General features: G+C 39.8%; 1 protein-coding gene across 2 annotated transcripts in view; it reads right to left on the bottom strand.

Annotated features, from left to right (window-relative positions):
• PLCB4 (phospholipase C beta 4) overlaps nucleotides 1-22,201 on the bottom strand; it is a 415,371-nt gene that overhangs the window by 16,367 nt on the left and 376,803 nt on the right. For both annotated transcript variants that reach the window (XM_025399657.1, XM_025399656.1), the window contains 5 exons: nucleotides 21,437-21,486; nucleotides 21,224-21,289; nucleotides 12,013-12,128; nucleotides 7,979-8,054; nucleotides 5,669-5,844 (listed from right to left, as the gene is read on the bottom strand). In XM_025399657.1, coding sequence (XP_025255442.1) covers nucleotides 5,669-5,844; nucleotides 7,979-8,054; nucleotides 12,013-12,128; nucleotides 21,224-21,289; nucleotides 21,437-21,486 — 484 coding nt within the window. The remainder of the gene's footprint in view (nucleotides 1-5,668; nucleotides 5,845-7,978; nucleotides 8,055-12,012; nucleotides 12,129-21,223; nucleotides 21,290-21,436; nucleotides 21,487-22,201) is intronic.

Below are 22,201 nucleotides of genomic sequence, written 5' to 3'. Positions count from 1 at the left end.
GGACAATTTGTCTTCCTCTTTTCCTAAATGAATACCCTTTATTTCTTTCTCTTGCCTGATTGCCCTGGCCAGAACTTTCAACACTATGTTTAATAGGAGTGGCGACAGAGGGCATCCTTGTCTTGTGCCAGTTTTCAAAGGGAATGCTTCCAGTTTTTGCCCATTCAGTATGATATTGGCTGTGGGTTTGTCATAAATAGCTCTTAATAATTTGAGAAACGTTCCATCAATATCTAGTTTATTGAGAGTTTTTAGCAAGAAGGGCTGTTCAATTTTGTTGGCCTTTTCTGCACCTATTGAGATAATCATGTGGTTTTTGTCACTGGTTCTGTTTATGTGATGGATTATGTTTATTGATTTGCATATGTTGAACTAGCCTTGCATCCCAGGGATGAAGTCAACTTGATCATGGTGATTAAGCTTTCCAATGTGCTGCTGTATTTGGTTTGCCAGTATTTATTTTATTGAGGATTTTTGCATGGATGCTTTTCAGGGATATTGGTCTAAAATTCTCTTTTTTTGTGTGTGTCTCTGCCAGGCTTTGGTATCAGGATGATGCTGGCCTCATAGAATGAGTTAGGGAGGATTCCCTGTTTTCTGTTGATTGGAATAGTTTCAGAAGGAATGGTACCAGCTCCTCTTTGTACTTCTGGTAGAATTTGACTGTGAATCTGTCTGGTCCTGGACTTTTTTTGGTTGGCAGGCTATTATTGCCTCAATTTCAGAGCCTGTTACTGGTCTATTCAGAGATTCAATTTCTTCCTGGTTTAGTCTCAGGAGGGTGTATGTGTCCAGAAATTTATCCATTTCTTCTAGATTTTCTAGTTTATTTGCATAGAGGTGTTTATAGTGTTCTCTGATGGTAGTTTGTATTTCTGTGGGATCAGTGGTGATATCCCCTTTATCATTTTTTTATTGCATCTATTTGATTCTTCTCTCTTTTCTTCTTTATTAGTTTTGCTAGTGGTCTATCAATTTTGTCAATCTTTTCAAAAAACCAGCTCCTGGATTCATTGATTTTTTGAAGGGTTTTTTGTGTCTCTATCTCTTTCAGTTCTGCTCTTAGTTATTTCTTGCCTTCTGCTAGCTTTTGAATTTGTTTGCTCTTGCTTCTCTAGTTCTTTTAATCATGATGTTAGGGTGTCAATTTTAGATCTTTCCTGCTTTCTCTTGTGGGCATTTAGTGTTATAAATTTCCCTCTACACACTGCTTTAAATGTGTCCCAGAGATTCTGGTACGTTGTGTCTTTGTTCTCATTGGTTTCAAAAAATATCTTTACTTCTGCCTTAATTTGGTTATTTACCCAGTAGTCATACAGGAGCAGGTTGTTCTGCTTCCATGTAGTTGTGCAGTTTTGAGTGAGTTACTTAATCCTGAGTTCTAATTTGATTGCACTGTAGTCTGAGAGACAGTTTGTTGTGATTTCTCTTCCTTTACATTTGCTGAGGAGTGCTTTACCTCCAATTATGTCATGAATTTTAGAATAAGTGTGATGTGGTGTTGAGAAGAATGTATACTCTGTTGATTTGGGGTGGAGAGTTCTGTAGATGTCTATTAGGTCTGCTTTGTGCAGAGTTGAGTTCAAGTACCGGATATCCTTGTTAACCTTCTGTCTCATTGATCTGTCTAATATTGACAGTGGGGGTGTTAAAGTGTCCCATTATTATTGTGTGGGAGTCTAAGTCTCTTTGTAGGTCTCTAAGGACTTGCTTTATGAATCTGCATGTGCCAGTATTGGGTGCATATATATTTAGGATAGTTAGCTCTTCTTGTTGAATTGATCCCTTTACCATTATGTAATGGCCTTCTTTGTCTCTTTTGATATTTGTTGGTTTAAAGTCTGTTTTATCAGAGACTAGGATTGCAACCACTGCTTTTGTTTGTTTGTTTGTTTGTTTGTTTGGCTTTCCATTTGCTCGGTAGATATTCCTCCATCCCTTTATTTTGAGCCTATGTGTGTCTCTGCATGTGAGATGGGTTTCCTGAATACAGTACACTGATGGGTCTTGACTCTTTATCCAATTTGCCAGTCTGTGTCTTTTAATTGGGGCATTTAGCCCACTTACATTTAAGGTTTTGTTATATGTAAATTTGATCCTGTCATTATGATGTTAGCTGGTTATTTTGCCCATTAATTGATGCAGTTTCTTCATAGCATCAATGGTCTTTACAATTTGGCATGGTTTTGCAGTGGCTGGTACAGGTTGTTTCTTTCCATGTTTAATGCTTCATTCAGGAGCTCTTGTAAGGCAGTCCTGGTGGTGACAAAATATCTCAGCATTTGCTTGCCTGTAAATGATTTTATTTCTCCTTCACTTATGAAGCTTAGTTTGGCTGGATATGAAATTCTGGGTTGAAAATTCTTTTCTTTAAGAATGTTGAATATTGGCCCCCACTCTCTTCTGGCTTGTAGGGTTTCTGCTGAGAGGTCCACTGTTAGTCTGCAGGGCCTCCCTTTGTGGGTAATCCGACCTTTCTCTCTGGCTGCCCATAACATTTTTTCCTTCATTTCAACCTTGGTGAATCTGACAATTATGTGTCTTGGGGTTTCTCTTCTTGGGAAGTATCTTTGTGGTCTCCATCTTTCCTGAATTTGAATGTTGGCCTCTCTTGCTAGGTTGGGGAAGTTCTCCTGGATGACATCCTGAAGAGTGTTTTCCAACTTGGTTCCATTCTCCCCGTCACTTTCAGGTACACCAATCAAACACAGATTTTGTGTTTTCACATAGTCCCATATTTCTTGGAGGCTTTGTTCGTTTCTTTTTACTCTTTCTTCTCTAATCTTGTCTTCTCGTTTTATTTCATTAAGTTGATCTTCAATCACCGATACCCTTTCTTCCACTTGACTGAATAGGCTATTGAAGCTTGCGTATGTGTCACGAAGCTCTTCTGCCATGGTTTTCAGCTCCATCAGGTCATTTAAGGTCTTCTCTACACTGTTTATTCTAGTTAGCCATTCGTCTAACCTTTTTTCAAGGTTTTAGCTTCCTTGCAATGGGTTCAAACATGCTCCTTTAGCTCAGAGAAGTTTGCTGTTACTGACCCTTCTGAAGCCTACTTCTGTCAACTCGTCAAAGTCATTCTCCTTCTAGCTTTGTTTCATTGCTGGTGACGAGCTGTGATCCTTTGGAGGAGAAGAGGTGTTCTGGTTTTTAGAATTTTCAGCTTTTCTGCTCTGGTTTCTCCCTATCTTTGTGGTTTTATTTACCTTTGGTCTTTGATGTTGGTGACCTACAGATGGGGTTTTGGTGTAGATGACCCTTTGGTGATGATGATGCTATTCTTTTCTGTTTGTTAGTTTTCCTTCTACTAGTCAGGTCCCTCAGCTGCAGGTCTGTTGGAGTTTGCTGGAGGTCCACTCTAGACCCTGTTTGCCTGGATATCACCAGGGGAGGCTGCAGAAGAGCAAATATTGCTGCCTGATCCTTCTTGTGGAAGTTTTGTCCCAGAGGGGTACCCAACTATATGAGGTGTCTGTTGGCCCCTACTGGGTGATGTTTCCCAGTTAGGCTACACAGGAGTCAGGGACCCACTTGAGGAGGCAGTCTCTCTGCTCTCAGAACTCAAACATTGTGCTGGAAGAACCACTGCTCTCTTCAGAGCTGTCAGACAGGGATGTTTAAGTCTGCAGAAGTTGTCTGTAGCCTTTTGTTCAGCTATGCCCTGACCAGAGGTGGAGTCTATAGAGGCAGTAGGCATTGCAGAGCTGCGGTGAGCTCCACCCAGTTTGAGCTTCCTGGCCACTTTGTTTACCTACTCAAGCCTCGGCAATGGCAGATGCCCCTCCCCCGGCCAGGTTGCTGTCTCACAGTTCCATCTCAGACTGCTGCGCTAGCAGTGAGCCTGGCTACGTGGACGTGGGACCTGCCAAGCCAGGCACAGGAGAGAATTGCCTTGTCTGCCGATTGCTAAGACCTTGGGAAAAAGCACAGTATTTGGGCGGAAGTGTCCTGTTTTTCCAGGTATGGTCTGTCATGGCTTCCCTTGGCTAGGATAGGGAAGTGCCCTGACCCCTTGTGCTTCCCGGATGAGGTGATGTCCCACCCTGCTTCGGCTAACCCTCCTTGGGCTGCATCCACTGTCCAACCAGTCCCAGTGAGATGAACCAGGTATCTCAGTTGGAAATGCAGAAATCACCCGTCTTCTGCATCGATCACGCTGGGAGCTGCAGACCAGAGCTGTTCCTATTCGGCCATCTTGGCAGGAAGCCCGTGGATTTATTTTTTAAAGTATTTTAGTAACTAGGTCATGATCTCTTCAAATGACTTCCTAAGCAATTCAAGAATTAGTATATTTTGTTTTTTTCCTTTCAGATAATGCCTACTGTTGTGAGCTAATGTTTTTTTCTTTATTCAACAATGTAAAAGAAGATTAGACAAGTGCCGTGCTGTATTCCGTGAAGTATCTTTGAATAAAGGTAGGCACTAAAATTTGGCATTGTAGCAATCATCAAAGGCAGAATGATGAACACACCTTTCTGCATAGTGAATCAAGAGCATTTCTAAGGAAAAAAGAAAAGACCACTTCTAATCCTATAGGAGTAAATAGAATGCTTTAAAATGCATGGGGGTACAGCACATTATCCCACAGAAAATGGAGCATGTGAGACCTCATTTAGTTGCCTCAAACGAGAATTGGAAACCACGGCAAAAACACTTTGTTCTTGTGGCAGTATCTGTCACTCCAAAGTAACACTGGGAATTTGGGCATGCAGCCAGATAATTTATGCAGTTGGCATTAAAAACACTTTTTGTTTGATTTATTTGTATAATGCTTCTATTTTCTACTCCTGTTGTGTCTCAATAGACCCTAACTGTGGCATACGGTAGGCACTAAGTGAGAACCAAGCAAGCTGCAACTGAGCTATGATAAAGATGTAACAAACACCAACCTCCTTCTGCTCAGGGATAAGTCCAGCTCATGCCTTGCAGTATTTCAAATGCAATATTCACTTTGCTGAAGTGGGCACAGGCCAAAACTGATACTTTGCTGTTTCTTAATCAGGTCTATCTTTCCAAAATTCACAGAAGTCCTAACACTGTAAGGAAGGGAAAGGGAGGCTCTCTCCACAGGTAGCCATTAAATGATCAGAACCTGGTCACTCTAGGAAATCAACTGATTGATCTTTATCTCTCTGTGTGTCTTTTCTTCCTAAGAGACTCCAGATCATTCTCCAAAGGCCAGTTCCAGCCCTACCATTTTGAAAAGTCTCCGTGACCACTCTGAAAAGGTAGAGCTCCTCTGAGCTGGATGCCCTTAGTGTCCATGACATTTAAAAATATGTGTCATATGCTACTTTGTTATCTGATTTAACTTTTCACATGGGTGTAGTATCCTGCCAACACCTGTAAGCCCTGTGATGGCAGGGACCATTTCTTTTTTCTTTTTCTAAAATAGAGATGTCTCGAACTTCTGGGCTCAAGTAATCCTCCTGCCTTGGCCTCCCAAAGCACTGGGATTACAGGTGTGAGCCACTGCACTTGGCCCGTGGGGGCCATTTCTTATAGCTCATCTTGCTCATAATCAGCCATATGATGAGATACACAAAAGAGCTACATGTTGTATGTCAAATTGATTTCACTTATTACCTTGGTTCTCTTATATACACAAAATCAGCTTTTGTTTTTAAAGATTAGATGTTTACTCTGGAGATGGCAATTCCCCCACCTGTCATGGGACAGTTTCAGCTGCTGGGTTTGCTGCTCGTGGGCACTGATGAGTAGCTTTTTCAGCAGCTCACACTGCTGGCTGAGGTGCAGGTCTCGGATTTCTTGCTCCTCAGCACTGTGGGTATTGATCATTTCTGACCATTCCTTTGTGTGCTGTGCTACAATCTCTTTGACCTGTTTGGAAAAAAGGGGACAGTGCCATTGTAATCCTCATAGGTCAGGTACAAGCACAACATTATTCAGATGTTTCAGATTCCTCCCACCAATTTACTTGGTGAATCATGAGACACCTATAACCACCAAAAAATAATATGTATTAATCAATGGGAAACAGGAAGTTATTGCTTATTAACATAAGTCAATTGCTTTGGCTCTGAATAGTTAATTGTGAACCCTTATTTCACTGCCTCACACACTTTGTTTTGTTTTTTGTTTATTTGTTTGTTTTGTTTTGTTTAGACAGAGTCTGCCTCTATTGCCCAGGCTGGAGTGCAGTGGCATGATCTCAGCTCACTGTAATCTCCACCTCCTGGGTTCAAGCGATTCTTCTGCCTCAGCTTCCCAAGTAGCTGGGATTACAGGCGTGTGCCACCACGCCCAACTAATTTTTGTATTTTTAGTAGAGACAGGGTTTCACCATGTTGGCCAGGCTGGTCTTGAACTCCCAATCTCAGGTGATCCACCCGCCTTGGCCTCCCAAAGCACTGGGATTACAGGCGTGAGCCACCACACTCAGCCACCACTCTGGTTTGTGCAGGCCTTGGGCTCCTTTACCAATTCCATCAGGATTATCTTTATCACCTTATGTTTTTCCAGCTTCACTTTCTGGGTTTTCAGAAGATTTCACATGTTTGAATAGAGAGCTATGTGTTCTTTTATTTCTGGATCATGACTTACTGTGTCACCCTGATAGACACTAGGGTAGAAAGTCTTCCCCACCCAATATCGAAGCTCTTTGCAATGGGGTTTTGCAGTGCCTCTTATCAAGAGCTGGAGTCTATTTCTCCAGCTCCTTGAATCTGGGTGACCTGTGACTTGCTTTAGCCAATGAGATAGTTGCAAATGTGATGCAAGCAGAGGCTGGAAAGTACTTGCCCTTCTGCTATGCTTGGATCCCTGTGGCTACCCTGTGACTGAGCCTGTGCTAGCCTGCTGGAGGTTGATAGGTCATGTGGGAAAAAAACCAACAGCCAGCCAACTACCAGATACATAAGTAAGGCCATACGCCCCCCACTGACTGTAGATACACAAGTGTCTCCAGCCAAAATGAGCAGAAGTATGGCCCAAATTTCTGACCCAGTGAATTGTGACCTAATAAACTGTAGTAGTTGTTTTAATGTGCTCTTCTTTGACACAGTTCATTATACAGCAAAAGCAAACTGATACTGTTGCCAAGGCTTCTCTTATTGATGCCAAGCATCTAAGAATCATGACAGTTTGCATGACTACTAATTCCCAAACATTCCAGTTAAGAAGAGATAGGTGCTGAATAACTCTTAAAGACACGTGGCTTACTGCCTCTATAGAGTTCATGCCCTACAAAATATACAGCCACCAAGGAGAACATCTTGAACAGCTTGGCTGCTCCATGCATGCAGCAGGGTCACTGGGCCAGATGACACAGCTGCATATAGATAGATGAGGCTGGCTGGTTCGACCACAGCTATTTTTGGGAGCTTTCTTTAACAGTTGTTGTTGTGTTTTTTTTTCCTTTTCATTTAAAAACTATTATTCCTGGAAGAATTGTTTTTGTTCTTAACTGGGACTTAACAATTAGTTCTCCAAATGCCCACAAACTTGATTAAAGTCTCTCAAGCTCCTACTTTCTCCTGTCTTTAAGAAAATGTGAGTAATTAGGCTTCTCTTTTAGAATATCACCTCTTAATTTTTTCTCAACCCAAATTTCCATGTAAAGTTAGGATGGAGTAAGTATCAACTACCAATTTGGGCGGTTTTCTGTCCTATGTTTAATGTTATTTCTATAGGGAAGTATATTCTGTATTTTATATAATGTTTCCTTTTAGTATCTTTATTTATTGTTTTACTTGATGTCTCTGAGGCAGGCAACATAAATATTGTTAGTATAGTTCAATAGACAAGACAAAAGAAGATGTTCCATGAAATGGCTCTTAAAGCCAGTGAGGCTGAGGCAAATATGAACCCTGGGCTCCCCTGACATCTCAGATCAGCTGCAGGCTACTAGACCAGCTCTGGGCTACTGTTATTTCTGATTTATAATAGGTACTCCTTTTAAAAAATACAAAGTGTCTTCTGCAAGTCACTGCTACAAAAATGGGCATTGTCTTACCTTAGATTTGTGATCTGATGTCAGCGTCTGAATTTTAATTTCTGTTTCTTTTTTCATTTCGAGACAATTACTTCCCCTGAAAATGGAAAGTTGAAAATGCATGCCAGAAATTAGATATTTTCCCATTCCCATGGGTCTTTGCTACAAAGCTTTCTGCTGAAGATAATATATTCATCAAATAGGAGATGTCATGGCTCATTGGGCAACACTGGTATTTCTAGTAATAGATTCACACCTTACAAAATATTATCTGTTTCATGATTACTCAATTCAACCACTACACAAAGAGGCACTTCAAACCTAACAATTATTTCATTGTTAAGGGGCTGTTGTCAGTTTCCATTTTGGTTCCTGTTTTTCTTCAAGCTATTTTTCACTTATTCAATAAAATATTCTTTGGGATGAAAACTGGAAAATAGGTCCTCAGCCTTGAAGTGAATTTTTCATTCTTTCATTTGGTTATAAAGCCAGATTTTTGTCTTTTAAACATGCCAGTGAAGGAGAAAATAGCAATCCTTGGCACCATAGGGCAATTTTTGCTTCTTATTCTATTGTGAGTAGGAAATATATGCTAGGCGAGTGCCCAGCAACTATTATTGCTTATTTCAGTGATTATGTCTTCCTTTTGGAATATCCACGTTGCTGCTGAAACAAGAACAGGTCCTGAGCTTCGTCTTTAGCATGTATACTCCAGGTTATTATAGCTCAAGTCAGAATGCTTCATTATAATATAATTCTGAGTTCCTCTAAGAGAATCATTACTCTAAAAATGCAAGGTCTCGCATCAAATCTAGCACTTCTCAATGGCTGGCACTGAGCAAGTTTCTTCCCTCTTCTGTTATTTGGTGAGTTTGCAGCACTGCCGAAACATTCCCATGACTTAATTCTAGACCAATCTTTCATAGTAAATGCAATGAGAGATTTTATTCAACAGTCTCATCTGTGGGCATAAGGGTATGCACTTGTAATATTTATTTAAAAATCACGATTTTATTTTCCCCTTTCTAGTCCATCAACCTTCTTTATATTCGGGCTATGCAAAATAATTTCCATAATTTAGAATTTTCCCAACTTTAGCTTGTCTTTCCTTGTCCCCCCATTCATCTTTTTGCCATCACCTTAAAGATCCTTGAGTGGAAAGCATATGAGAGGTAGTCATTAGCCAAAGCTGGAAGCACTTGAATAAAGCTTCCCTTTCCCAGGTCAATCGTTCCTTTCAGCTGAGTAGGTAAGAGTAAGGGAAAACCCTTAATTTGTTTCAAAAATAGATCCTGCATGAGAAAGCTCCAAGGACTGTCACAGTTTCCCCTTTCACTAACTTTTTAGCAACTCAGTTGCAGTTAAAAGTCCAGGGAGGCTGGGTGCAGTGGCTCACGCTTGTAATCCCAGCACTTTGGGAGACCAAGGTAGGTCGATCACTTAAGGTCAGGAGTTCGAGACCAGCCTGGCCAACATGGTGAAACCCCGTTTCTATTAAAAATACAAAAAATTAGCTGGGTGTGGTGGCACGTGCCTGTAGTCTCAGCTACTCAAGAAGTTGAGGCAGGACAATTGCTTGAACCTGGGATGTGGAGGTTGCATTGAGCCAAGACTGTGCTACACACTTCAGACTGGGCGACATAGCAAGACCAAGTCCAGGCAATCTTGATACCACGGTCAATATTAATGATGAGAAACTCTCCTCAGATATGGCTTCCAGAAGAAAGTATCTGATGTCTGATTGTCTGATTTTGAAGTACCTTTTAATGTATTGCTAAGATTCTGCTGTTTAGAGTACTTGGAAATGCTCTGTGTGGAGAGCCTGGTAGGAGTGCTGCATTTGACAGCACAGGCTCAGGAAGAAATCTACGGGTTAGACTTTCCCAGTCTCACCTACATTTAGGATAAAACAGGGCTTTATTTGTTGAGAGACCTCCAAGAGGACTCAATAGCCTGTTTTGGGGGTTAAGTGTCACACCAGGAACATTTCTATTAACCATCAAGTTTATAATAAATTACATTTTGATCCCACATTATCTTTGACAGTAAAAACAATCATGAGGTAAAGATATATTTTATCAGTTTTTTTTTTTAATTTCTAAAGGTAGCACTCATGATTGATTGAATCCAAAAATTGTAATACTATTTTTAGCAAAGAAATTTACTCTATGGTGCTTGGGTCTGAAATCTCCTTAATAAAGATTTTTGGTTTGGTTAAGCCAAAACTGTGTTTCTAAATACACTGATCCACAAAAATGTGTGAAACATTTTTTGAAAAGGTATCTTGTAAATACAAATAACCTTATTCTTGGAGAGTACTATAAAGTTGTCAACAATTTGCTCCTTGGTATTAGAGTCTATGTCACCATCACTTTCAATATTATAGCCTAAAATGTCATTAAATATGAAAAATTAATTTACAAAAAATAGGCCAAAGCTGATGTGGTTACAATCTAGAAGAATCACAGCTCCTCAAAACTTACTGTAATCACTACCAATATTGCTACATGAGCTCTGAGGTGGGTGACTCACTCACTTAAAATACAGATCAAAATGTTTTCTAAGCAACAGGCACATTTCTGCCTCAATGATACACAGTGAAACCTGGGGGGAAAACAAAAGGCAGATGATACATAGTAACAGATGCTCAATAATCAGTGCCTGATTTGTATTTTTCTGAAAAATACAACTTTAATAAAAGTGAAGGCACCTCTCAAATAGTGAGGCCTGAGTCCAGGGCAGGCATTTTAGTTACCCACCATTTACTCCTCAAGCAAATTACATTGGTTTCATGTCATGAACTTAGATCTTGGGATCTGAAATTTCAGCAATATGAACCAATGTCCAAGAAAATTATAACCACTATAATCTGTTCTGTTTTCAGACCTTAATTTTCTGGGTATATCTTGAGTGACTGTTAAAAGAAAAAATAGAAAACAAAAACCAAACACCAAAAAACCCAAGTACGAAAAAGAAATCTCATTCTCCTTTTCTCTCGTTCCAAAGGTTGTGGAAAACTAGAAGACATCAGCAGGGATTGAAGGAAAGAGATAAAAAACAGAGAGAACCCATGGGGAAGGTCAAAAGGAGGAAAAATAATTTCTCAGATAAATAGAATGTATGCATGGTCTCACGGAATTTTCCCCAAAGTATTTATAAAGGGAAAAAAGTAACCTGAGAGTGCAGAAACCTGTTAGATACCACCTTAACCACGTCATCCAGGTTAACATCATCAATAATGGGACATATCAGTGTCACCCCCCCACCCCCCCCAATATCATGGACTGAGAAGGAAGCAGCATCGCTTCCGTGGTGCGCTTGCCACAAATGCATAACCTCACTCTCATCATGAGAAATATCAGACAAATCCAAAAGGAGAGACATTCTACAAAACAACTGACCAGCACTCTTCAAAAGTGAAAGTCACAAAAGACAGGGAGAGATTGAGGAATTATCATATACTGAGATGACAACTAAATGCTATGTGTAATTTTGGAGGCGATCCCAGAGTGGAAAACAAGCACTTGTGGAAAAACTGGCAAAATGTGAAAAATCACTATGGCTTGGTTAATGGTATTGCACCACTGTTAGTTTCCTGGTTTGACAACTATACTATGATTATGTGAGATGTTAACATTTAGGGAAAATGAATTAAGGGTATAAGGGAACTCTCTGTACTATTTTGGCAACTTTTCTGTAAATTTAAAATTAGTTCAAAATTAGAAAGGACAATCAATTCTCAGAGTAAAGAGGTATTTTTTTCAATTATTTGAGGCTAAGCTTTCTTTCTCATATTAGAACTAATTATGATGAATTAAAAGATTTCAGAATCTCCGCTGAGAACCTTCCCCAAACCAGAAGCTACATCCACTCATTGACCTGTTATGATGTTAGAGCTTTAAAACGAATGAGTTTCTTACTTTCCATGGATAATTTTTAATGATGAAAATCAAGTCAACACTAAGTTCTTCCTTGACCTAAACAGCAGCAAAACTGTGGGAAAAGACAAAATATAAACATAGAGAAAGTCTTCAGAAGGAAATAAACAGTATTACCCCTTCTTCTTCATTGCCTTCTCTAGGATTTTCTCATGAGTCGACTTCTCTTTGTCATACTGTGCCACAATTTTGTCAACTTGCGTGCAGTGTAACTTCTGCATGGTACTGTGCTCCTGAACAAGAAGGATTTGCAGTTATGAACTGGACTCTTAGTATGGCTCACACCACATAGGGCTGGCATAACTTTCCAGCTTCCCTAGAGTCTTCATTTAGAAAGTCAAGGAGTAACCAAATCTGAGAACAGTGCAGATTCCAGATCTCCCATTCAACACCAGTTTTTTTGTCCAAGGGCATTCCCAACATGGGAGTCTCTAGCCTCAGTCTAGTGAACACGCCCAATTCAAATGCACCCCTGCTCAGCAGTGGGTAGTGCCAATCATCTCGAAGTCCTTTCTTCTACACATAACATCTCTGTAGTATTTCCACCCATTCATCTCTGTTCTGCTGTTTGAGGCATGTAATTAGCCTACTGCCCCTTCCACACATTAGTCCTCAAACATGCATATTCAGCCACCATATTTCTTCTCTTGTATATGCTAAATATAACTATTCATCATGTGACATGGTTTCTAAACATCTGCACATTTTGGAGCTCTTGAATGCCATCATTATATAACGAGAGTCATCACTGTGTTTGTCACCAGAAGCTGAATTTGAATCTACATCACTTAATATTTTCACTGGCTTACTTATCTAGATGCAGTTTATGAGGATGAAGTGTTCAGGACTATGGTCTTCTGTTTTACAGATATTTAAAATATTTTCCCATCTGCTTCACATAATCATTGAAATTGGGGCTGCAATGCTTTGGAAAGTAGGTATTTCAATATAAACATTATTTCTTCCTGGACAATGAAAAAGGCATTTGGCTACAGCCAATGACTTATATGAAATCAGATTTCTTTAGCTGCTCAGCCTCCCAAGCACAGAGGAAATCAGTACGATCAGAAAGTTCCAACTCTAAATGATACTTGATGTTATAGCCTAATCTTACTCTTGAGAATGAGAGAAATGGGATGCTATTCATGACTGGAATGGGTGTACCTGTTGTTCTGGTTATATAACCCCTCTCACAGTCATATTTCCTTTCACTTATTGAAAAAAATGAGTGACTTAATTTAAAAGCAAATTTATTTTCTTTCTAAGGTAGGCTTGACTTTATGCAAATCTAATTCATGAACTTCTTTTAAAGGTTTCATAACATATAAATGGGGAAGGAATTTTTAAGTCTTTACCAAGACTTCCTTAATTTCCCAGCTGTTAAGTGAATTAACACAGGATGTGACATACAATTCATTTATATACAAATTCTTTAGAAATGCATTCATGCACAAGGCCTCAGCATTCTTGTCTTTTAGAAGAAAGAGTGGAGAAGGGTGATGCTGGATAGGAAGATTCCCAACATAGGAACTAACAGTGGGGACAAAGGCTAGGTGGACTTGCTGTGATCTGGGCTTACAGTAACAATGTCTTGCTTAATTTGTTATTGGAATGCCCCATAAATCTAGCCATATTACCAACGTGTGTGCAGCTTTGTCCAATAAACACATTTCAGCCAGAGCTTCTGCAATGTGGCACTGGGTTAAGGACATGCATTCTTCAGTCCTGGGGCGAGTCACTTACCTTTCCAGAGTATGCTCATCTTTATAATTGGGATAGTGACACTTACTTCATAGGGTTGTTAGGATTAAAAGTAAATCTAATGTAAATCACATTTTAAATGTGTGTTACAGCTTATTCCAAACACAGTGACATACAAACCTATCTATACTATTCAATACCCATGATAACATACAGAGAGTGACTTGAGATACGGATATCAATCAGACTACTTAAATCAATAAATCTTTCCTCCACACTTGATCTACTGCCCCAGGAATAGAGGCACATATTGATGTATCCCTGAATGTATTTAACTACTCTTGTAATACCTTGATACCTACTAAAATGCCCTCCTCCTAGTCTTCTTTTTAAGAATTAGAAGTCATTATGGTTGACTAACACATGTGTTAATTTTTCCTGGGCAAAAAAACAAATAAATAAATAAGGGGCTTTCTGCAAGTCTCAAAATATATCAGAAGTGCCACAGTCCTATATTATCTTGTAAATATCATTGAAAGGAGGGTGAAGACTATTTCTTTAAATATTTTAGTGCAGAACAGGACAAGTGGAGACTTTGAGGCTTGGAAATAAATTGACACAGATCTTATCCTAAGAAAATATGTTGGTGAACCTTATTAATCCAATTAGATATGAGGAATGGGACTGTTTGTACCACAAAGTTGTTTATGATGGATTCAACTCTATGTAATATGCCCTACAAGGGCAGGGGAGGTCTTTTCTCTTTAACAGTACATGGCACAAAGCTTGGTACAAAGTGGATGCTCAGTAAGTATTTATTGCATGAGTAAAAAGTCAGCATGGGAAAAATAGCAAGAGGACTTAGACTGTGGTCCCAGCTCAGCCAATAATTAACCAACTGCCCTTGTATAATACATATAAATCTTTCCAGGCCTCAATGTCTTTATTAGAAAACTAAGTTAGGGCTGGACACAGTAGCCCATGCCTATAATCCCAGCACTTTGGGAGGCTGAGGCGGGTAGATCACCTGAGGTCAGGAGTTCAAGACTAGCCTGGCCAACGTGGCGAAAACCCATCTCTACTAAAAATACAAAAATTAGCTGGGCATGGTGGTACACACCTGTAATCCCAGCTACTCTGGAGGCTGAGGGACGAGAAACACTTGAACCCAGGAGGCAGAGGTTGCAGTGAGCCGAGATCATGCCATTGCATTTCAGCCTGGGTGACAGAGCAAGACTCCATCTCAAAAAAAAAAACATAAAAGAAAAGAAAAGAAAACTGAGTTAGGTACCTTTGCCTAACCTAATTCATGAGTTGCTTATGAGGTACAAGGTTACCCAACATATGCAGAAATAATTTGAAAAACTGAAAGCATATTGAATGAAAGTGATTACAATTAATGTCAGTAACAGGAAAGCTGGTCCTGAAAAATTGTCTCTGTTTCTCTTTTTACTCAAAACTCCATCCCTGTGTGGTAGGCAGTCATTGCTGAAGTGTTCCGGGATAACTTGATGCCCAGACACTACTTCTTTCAGAAAGAAATGGGGATCCTAATTACTGATTTCCATGTGACTCCGGTCAAGTCTCAGCTTCTTGTGCTATAAAATGAAGAAGGCATGAAATGATCTCTAAGTTCATCTTAGCTTAGAAAAAAAAAAAAAGTCCATTATTGATTTTATTCTTTTGGTCCTTAGTTAAATCATGAAAAACTATGGAAGAGACATACATTTCTCATTCATTCAAGCCAAGAGTACCAAAATCAAATGTGTTGACTTAAAGTCAATCTTAACTGGGACATTTTGGGGAAAAAACACGTACAGCATTTAGAAGAATTTGTGTATGTTTCTTATCCAAGTTAAGAGTAAATTCAGCTTCTTCTGGGAAAAACTGCCGCTGCAATTCATTCTTGTGACTGATGTGACTATGGGCGTGAATGATCGCACCACAGAGGGTGCTGAAAAATTGGAGTAAATCATGTTTGCTCAACATGTAACTCTGAGATTACCAATAGGTGGACTCTGCGGGCAACCGCTGTGTCTCTGCCCCTTTCCACTGCAAAACCAAGTTATAGGTCTGGTTCTAAGGTCTGACCATGAATTAAAATGGATGAGTTTAACAACAGTGTTGGTGCTGTCATCTAAATTGCTTGCAAAGCAAAGAGAAAATTTTCCATCAGTAGCTTTACTAAAAATGCCAGAGTTTAGTACGCTTCTCAGGCATTTCATTTGACTCATTTAATGTTGATGCTGCAAACTGGTGGCCTAAGGACTGTATCCAGCCTGCAGATGTAGTTTTTAGTTTTGGGATTTTTTTTTGTTTTTTTGTTTTTTTTTTTGCCTATGCGGTTTCAAAAAGAGGTTGAATTAGAGGCTGATAATAAAAGATCAGGAAATTCAGATAAGCTTTCTGATTTTTTGATTCTCCTCTAAGAGAACACGACTGGCCCATCTACTCTCCAGGCACCAATGGTGGTAGCTCAGTCTGACTTGGCCTGTGGATAGAGATAAGTGCTCCCAGCTTTTGTGGAGTCAACACCTGGCCAACTTCCCTCAGCTACTTCCTGCTTGGTCCCCATAGGCATTTGAATTGTAATTCCACGTCTAACATGTTATAGAGATATGTATCCAACTTTGGGTTTTACATTTTTGGCTCTAAGAAATTGACCTCATTGGACAATTGAAAAGCATGCCTGTCTCTTAATGAAAGTAACTGCAGCTCTGGATCCCAATGAGTCACGTGCTGGGGGAGGATTATTACTAATTAATTCTCCTTTTTCTGTGTCTCATATAATAGACACTTGAAAAACCATTGCCCTAGTTTCCATTTCGAATTGAAGTGGTTCTAGAAAGTAAGAGACAAGTCTAATTGCCAGTACACTCAGAGGGTCAAAGGCAGTTGACCATTGCCATTTTCCAAAAATAGGCATTTTAATGAGCATTGTTATATCCATTTGGGGTGCAAATGGTCATTACCCCCATCTTTTCTTCTCAATATCCTAACAGCAAATCACACAACTAATTGCAAATGGCAGAACCTCACATTCACACCACTGTTCCTTTTCTATCTGGTAGCTAACCTGCAAGTTTGGAAATAAGCTGGCCTTGGGACCATACATTTATTTCTTAAACTGCTGAGATTTAGTTCATAGATTCTCTGCTTCCCTTTAAGTCTAAAAATTAGAATTATTTATCTAGGCCAATCTTTTGGCTTCCCTGGGCCACACTGGAAAAAGAATTGTCTTGGGCCACACGTAAAACACTGACACTAATGATAGCCAATGAGCAAAAAAAAAAAAAAAAAAAAGGTCTATGCATACATATTACAATGTTTTAAGAAAGTTTACAAATTTGTGTTGGGCTGCATTCAAAGCCACCCTAAGCTGCATGTGGCCTGGGGGCTGCAGGTTGGACAAGCTTGATCTAGGCTAATATGTAAGAGCTGAGATCTCCCTACAGTCGCTAGATATAGACTAAATACTAGTCCCTGTTCTTAGCTACCAAGTGCTGTTTGGGCCAGGGGCACAGTAGTAGGGAGAGTGCAGCCCAGGCCATATTTCTTCTTCAGCAGGTCATTTTATGACACAAGGTTTTGGGGTGGTAAGCCTTAGCTCCATGTTGGGTGGCTGAAAACTGTTATAAAAGAGCTGAAGATGTCCTTTCACAGAAAGGATGGGGGAATTAATTCTCACTATTATGTGGCAAGAGGGTAAAACCTCTGTTTCTTTAGGGAGGCTTGATAAGCGTCTTTGCAGGCAATTAGTGGGGTTTCTATTAACGGGTCAAGAGAAAGTAAAAAGTGCTACATAATATTCCTAAAAAAACAGTCCTCAAAATTTAGCATGCAGAGGAGAGGAGTTTATTTAAATCGTATTTCCTATACTCTTTTCTTAGGGATGATAGCTAAGTGTCAGGTAGGCACTAGAATACATATTTTTTGTAAAGCCTCCAGCTCTTGGCCCAATGACCTTATGTTGAAAAACCAGTCCTGAAGGAACCCAAGACATCTGTGCCCTGATAGGTTCATGATTGCTCTTAAAAACCTGTTACTGAGACCATAAAGAAAAAGATGTGTGAAGAGAAGAAAAATTAGTGTGGGAAACATCAGAGGCAGCTGAGTGTAGTGGTTACCAGTCTGAGTTCTCAAGTCAGGCTGAATTTGGTTCAAATCCTGACTCTACCACTTAAAAACTAGGTGATTTAATGAAGTTGTGTTTTTTTAAGTATTAATAAGCTAATCTGTTGAATGGCTGGCAGACTATAAAAATGGCCACAGTTATTTCCCTTTCTGTATCCAATCCCACTTCTGATGTAACTTTGAGACCTGTCAAAAGGTAGAGTCCTCATAAGGCCAGACTTAGGACCTACTTTGGCCAAAAAATGAGGTGGAAGTGATGGTGTGTCAGTTCTGAGCTGGGGCCACAAGAAACCATGCGTGATCTGCTTGGTCTCTCGGGACCCCAGTCATGTGAACAAGCCTGGACTAGCCTGCTGGAAGACAGGAGACCACATAAAGCAGAGAGGAAGTGGTTTAGTAGAGGCTGTCCTAAATCAGCCAGTCCCCCATCTGCCAACCAAACTGGTAGTAACAGCAGGTTCATGAGTGAATCCAGCTGAGACCAGAAGAACCATCCAGCTAAACCCAGCTCCAACTGCTGATGCACAAAATTGTGAGCCAAATAAATGGTCATTGTTTTAAGTCATTACAGTTTAGGGTGGTTTGTTACCCTGCAAAAGCTAACCGATACAAAACTCATATACTCATATAATTATAGTACTCCTTTATATAACTGTTATGAGAATACCTAAGAATATGCGCTTAAGCAAGTATCAATATGTATAAGCTAGTATTGCCACTTTAAAAGTGTTGACTGACAGAAAAATCAGTGTTAGGATAAACACGTCATATGGAGATCAGGCATGAAGTATGTCCAATGGTAATAGATTCACCACATTGGGCCCCTCTCTTTAACCAGCTTTTCAGTTTTCAGTTTTAAAGACATGTTTTTCTTTTGTTTGCTTTTTTGTTTTGTTTTGTTTTGCTTTGTTTTGTTTTTGAGACAGTCTCGCTCTTGTCACCCAGGCTGGAGTGCAGTGGTGCAATCTTGGCTCACTACAACATCCGCCTCCCGGGTTCAAGTGATTCTCCTGCCTCAGCCTCCCAAGTAACTGGGATTACAGGCACCCGCCACCACGCCTGGCTAATTTTTGTATTTTTAGTAGAGACAGGGTTTTGCCATGTTGGCCAGGCTGGTCTCGAACTCCTGACCTTGGCTGAGATCTGCTTGCCTTGGCCTCCCAAAGTGCTGGGATTACAGGCATGAGCCACCATGTCTGGCCTAAAGACATGTTAACAGAGCTGGCATCAGTATATATTAGGCAAGTAAATATTCATTATATTCTTCATCTTAGAAGTTAGCTTGCGCAGGGCCTGATGGCTCCAGGGAGTAAATAGACAACTCCGATGTAGGTTAAGTTCTAAAAACTGAGGAGCATCCTTTCTTAGTCACAGTCCTGATAATCAGCAATGTATCAACTCTATCCAAAGTTGATAGTGATTTTCCATAATGTCCCAGGTGATATCACTGCATTTGACCCAGTGAGGGAACTTGTCCACTTAGTGAAGCATCCCATATCCTACACAGGAGAATGGTGCAAGAGTTTGGATTCTGGACTCTTGATTTTGGTTCAAATATCGGCTCTGCTGCTTCCTAACTCTGGGACATCAGATAACTTCACTAATTCCTAATTCCCTCACATGTAAATAGAGACTCACATAGAATTTATCTTATAGGGTAGAGAGTGTTAAATGAGACAATGCATGTAAAGTGCTGAGTACAGCATCTGAAAATTACTGAGCATGCAGGAATTCTAGTTGCTATTATTACCACCCATCACAGCATATTTTCTGGCCATGCCTCAAGAAAATATTAAATGAAGCCAAAATCTCTATGTTTCCAACTAGCCCAAAGGCCACTGAGGTGTCTGCTCAATAAAAGAGATCTAATTTAAATGCAAGAAAAATCTGTTAGATAGTGCTGCAGCATACGGGCACCCACTCTATTCCTAATAATTGAAGTCATTTAAGGTGCTTTCTTTCTTATTTCTCATTCTTACTCTTTTTCTGTTGACTTTCCATAGTTCAGCCTGTTGTCAATAACCAACAACACTGAAGAAGTCCCTACTTTAAATTGTTCTGTCTCCAATAACCCCATTGAGCAATGTAAGGAATTTCACTGAATGGAATTATTTATAAAACTTAGAAACAAACAGTCTTTGAAGCGAAGTGACTGTATCAGCAAATCCATTGAGCCAGCAGTTCAATAATACAGGGAACATTACTAGGATAAGAGTAGGCCCAACTTCTCAAAGGAGCACAAACTCTTAAAGAAATAACAGGTTTCCAGACAATGTTCTCGGCATCTCAATATGTGGAATGATTAAAAGGTATATTACTTAAGCCAAGTTCTGATAGACATGCCTTGGTTTGAGGCTTGGATCAGAGAATAAAGAAGTAGGACTGCAAGATTAGTTTAAAAGAACTCAGACGTTGTTTCAAATTAATAAATTATAAATTTTCTCTTGCTCTCATTGCCCTGAATAGAAGAGGACAGACATTATCCTACCAGCAGCAGCTGGTTACTATACGTCTTTAGGAAGGAAAGAGGTACTACCTTTTCCTTCTTTACCTGTGAGGGAGTCTGGAAGTGATGATGTTTGAGTGGCGTGAAGTTTTTCAACCCACAGGATAATTCCTGGAGCCACCTCCTGCTGTTGTCTTATAATTTGCAACTGGCTCTTATAATTTTTCATAATCATTGTCAAAAAAGACCACTTCTTATGGGTAAAAAGCAAGAATAAATCTATTTCAGAAGTAGGCTGGCAACTGGGCAAGGTTTACATAAAGGAGAAAAAGTGACAAGTGTTCTCTCTCTAGGTGCTATGAGTGGGAGGTTGAGAGATTGCTAGCATCTCCTTCCATGCACCACTGTGTATGGCAAACTATGTGACAGTGATCTGGCAATTTAGGTAACTGGTGGCTAGAATTGTGAGCTGCTCTTCAATATTTTATATAGTCATGTTATTTGTGAACTAATTTTTTTTTTTTTTTTTAGATGGAGTCTCACTCTGTCACCTACGCTAGAGTGCAATGGCGCGATCTCAGCTCACTGCAACGTCTGCCTTCCGGGTTAAAGCAATTATCCTGCCTCAGCCTCCTGAGTAGCTGGGATTACAGGGGCATGCCACCACGCCCAGCTAATTTTTGTATTTTTAGTAGAGACAGGATTTTACCATGTTGGTCAGGTTGCTCTCGAACTCCTGACTTCGTGATCCACTCACATTGGCCTCCCAAAGTGCTGGGATTACAGGCATGAGCCACTGTGCCTGGCCTAGTGAAACAATTTTTAAATGGATGAAGCTTTGCTATGCATTTGAAAGAATTGTTAGAAATGCAGACTACAAACCAGTGACAAGCACTCCCAAACAGATTCTATTTTTTAATTTCATTGTTGACCAGTTAGAATGAGTTATTGCTGTTAAATGGTCTGGTATCAGCTTCAAAGTAGTGTTTTTGGCTACAAATGATTCATCCATACATAACACAAAATAGCAGCTTTGAAACACTGTACCTTTGCATGTTTCTTCTTTAAAGAATTTAGCTCTTTCTGCTGTTTCTTTATATGCTTCAAGTAAGCCTTTGGGAGAAAAATAGAATCAAAAATAGTTTTTTTTTTTTTTTTTTTTGTAATCACAATGATTACACTTGGTGAGAAACAAAAATATATCGGTGTCACCAATATGTGTAATACAAGAGTGCTTGCAGAATAGTCAAGCAATTTTACCTTCATCTGCTTTAAATCTTCTATCCTTACTTGAGGGATAAGTTCAATACCTAAACAACAACAAAAAAATTAAGTCACTATGTATACTAAAAACTAGAGAGAATAACTGATAATATAGAATTGACATATTGAAATCTCATCGGAAGACTGAAGCAGCTTTACACGTGATGAATATAAACATCTTTAAGTTCCTATTACAAAGCAATTAACTGGACAATTGAAATGTTGCATGTCTTAACTTAGGTCAGGTTTCCTACAAGCAGAGCCTAAGAAGGGGATTCATGTGCATGTGACCGATTGAGGGCAGACTCTCAGGAGAAACCCCTAAGGGAATGAAGGAAGTGGAGGGCGGGGCAGAGGAAGAAGGTAGGGTGTGTTTCTAGTTGAAATACAGCCTCAGTCTGATCCTACAGGGAGCTCTTCAGTACAAATGGCACCCAAGAGTCGTTCCACCTTGGCGAAAAGAGGCTGGGCTTTTGTAACCCTGGATCAATCAGCTGAGAGCTATAGAGGTTTCACAAAACCTTTCAGGCAAGGGAACTCTCATGGTCTCAGGGCAATTCTCTGGAGAAGGGCAGTGAAATGTCCAATCAGCCAAAATTCACAGGAGCTGGGAGATGGGATAGTGAACCCATAAAGGGAAGCTGATCAGGCACCAAAGCATCTATTATCCTTACTCTTACCTTTGTATTTCAAGGCATATCATACCAGTCAACTAATTCCCAACTCTATTCTCAATTCAGTCATCATGACAGAATAAAACAT

Source organism: Theropithecus gelada, chromosome 10 (genome assembly GCF_003255815.1).
Source record: "Theropithecus gelada isolate Dixy chromosome 10, Tgel_1.0, whole genome shotgun sequence".
Classification (NCBI taxonomy): domain Eukaryota; kingdom Metazoa; phylum Chordata; class Mammalia; order Primates; family Cercopithecidae; genus Theropithecus; species Theropithecus gelada.
The sequence above is the reverse complement of the archived record's forward strand: the minus strand, read 5'-3'. Positions and strand labels throughout refer to the sequence as shown.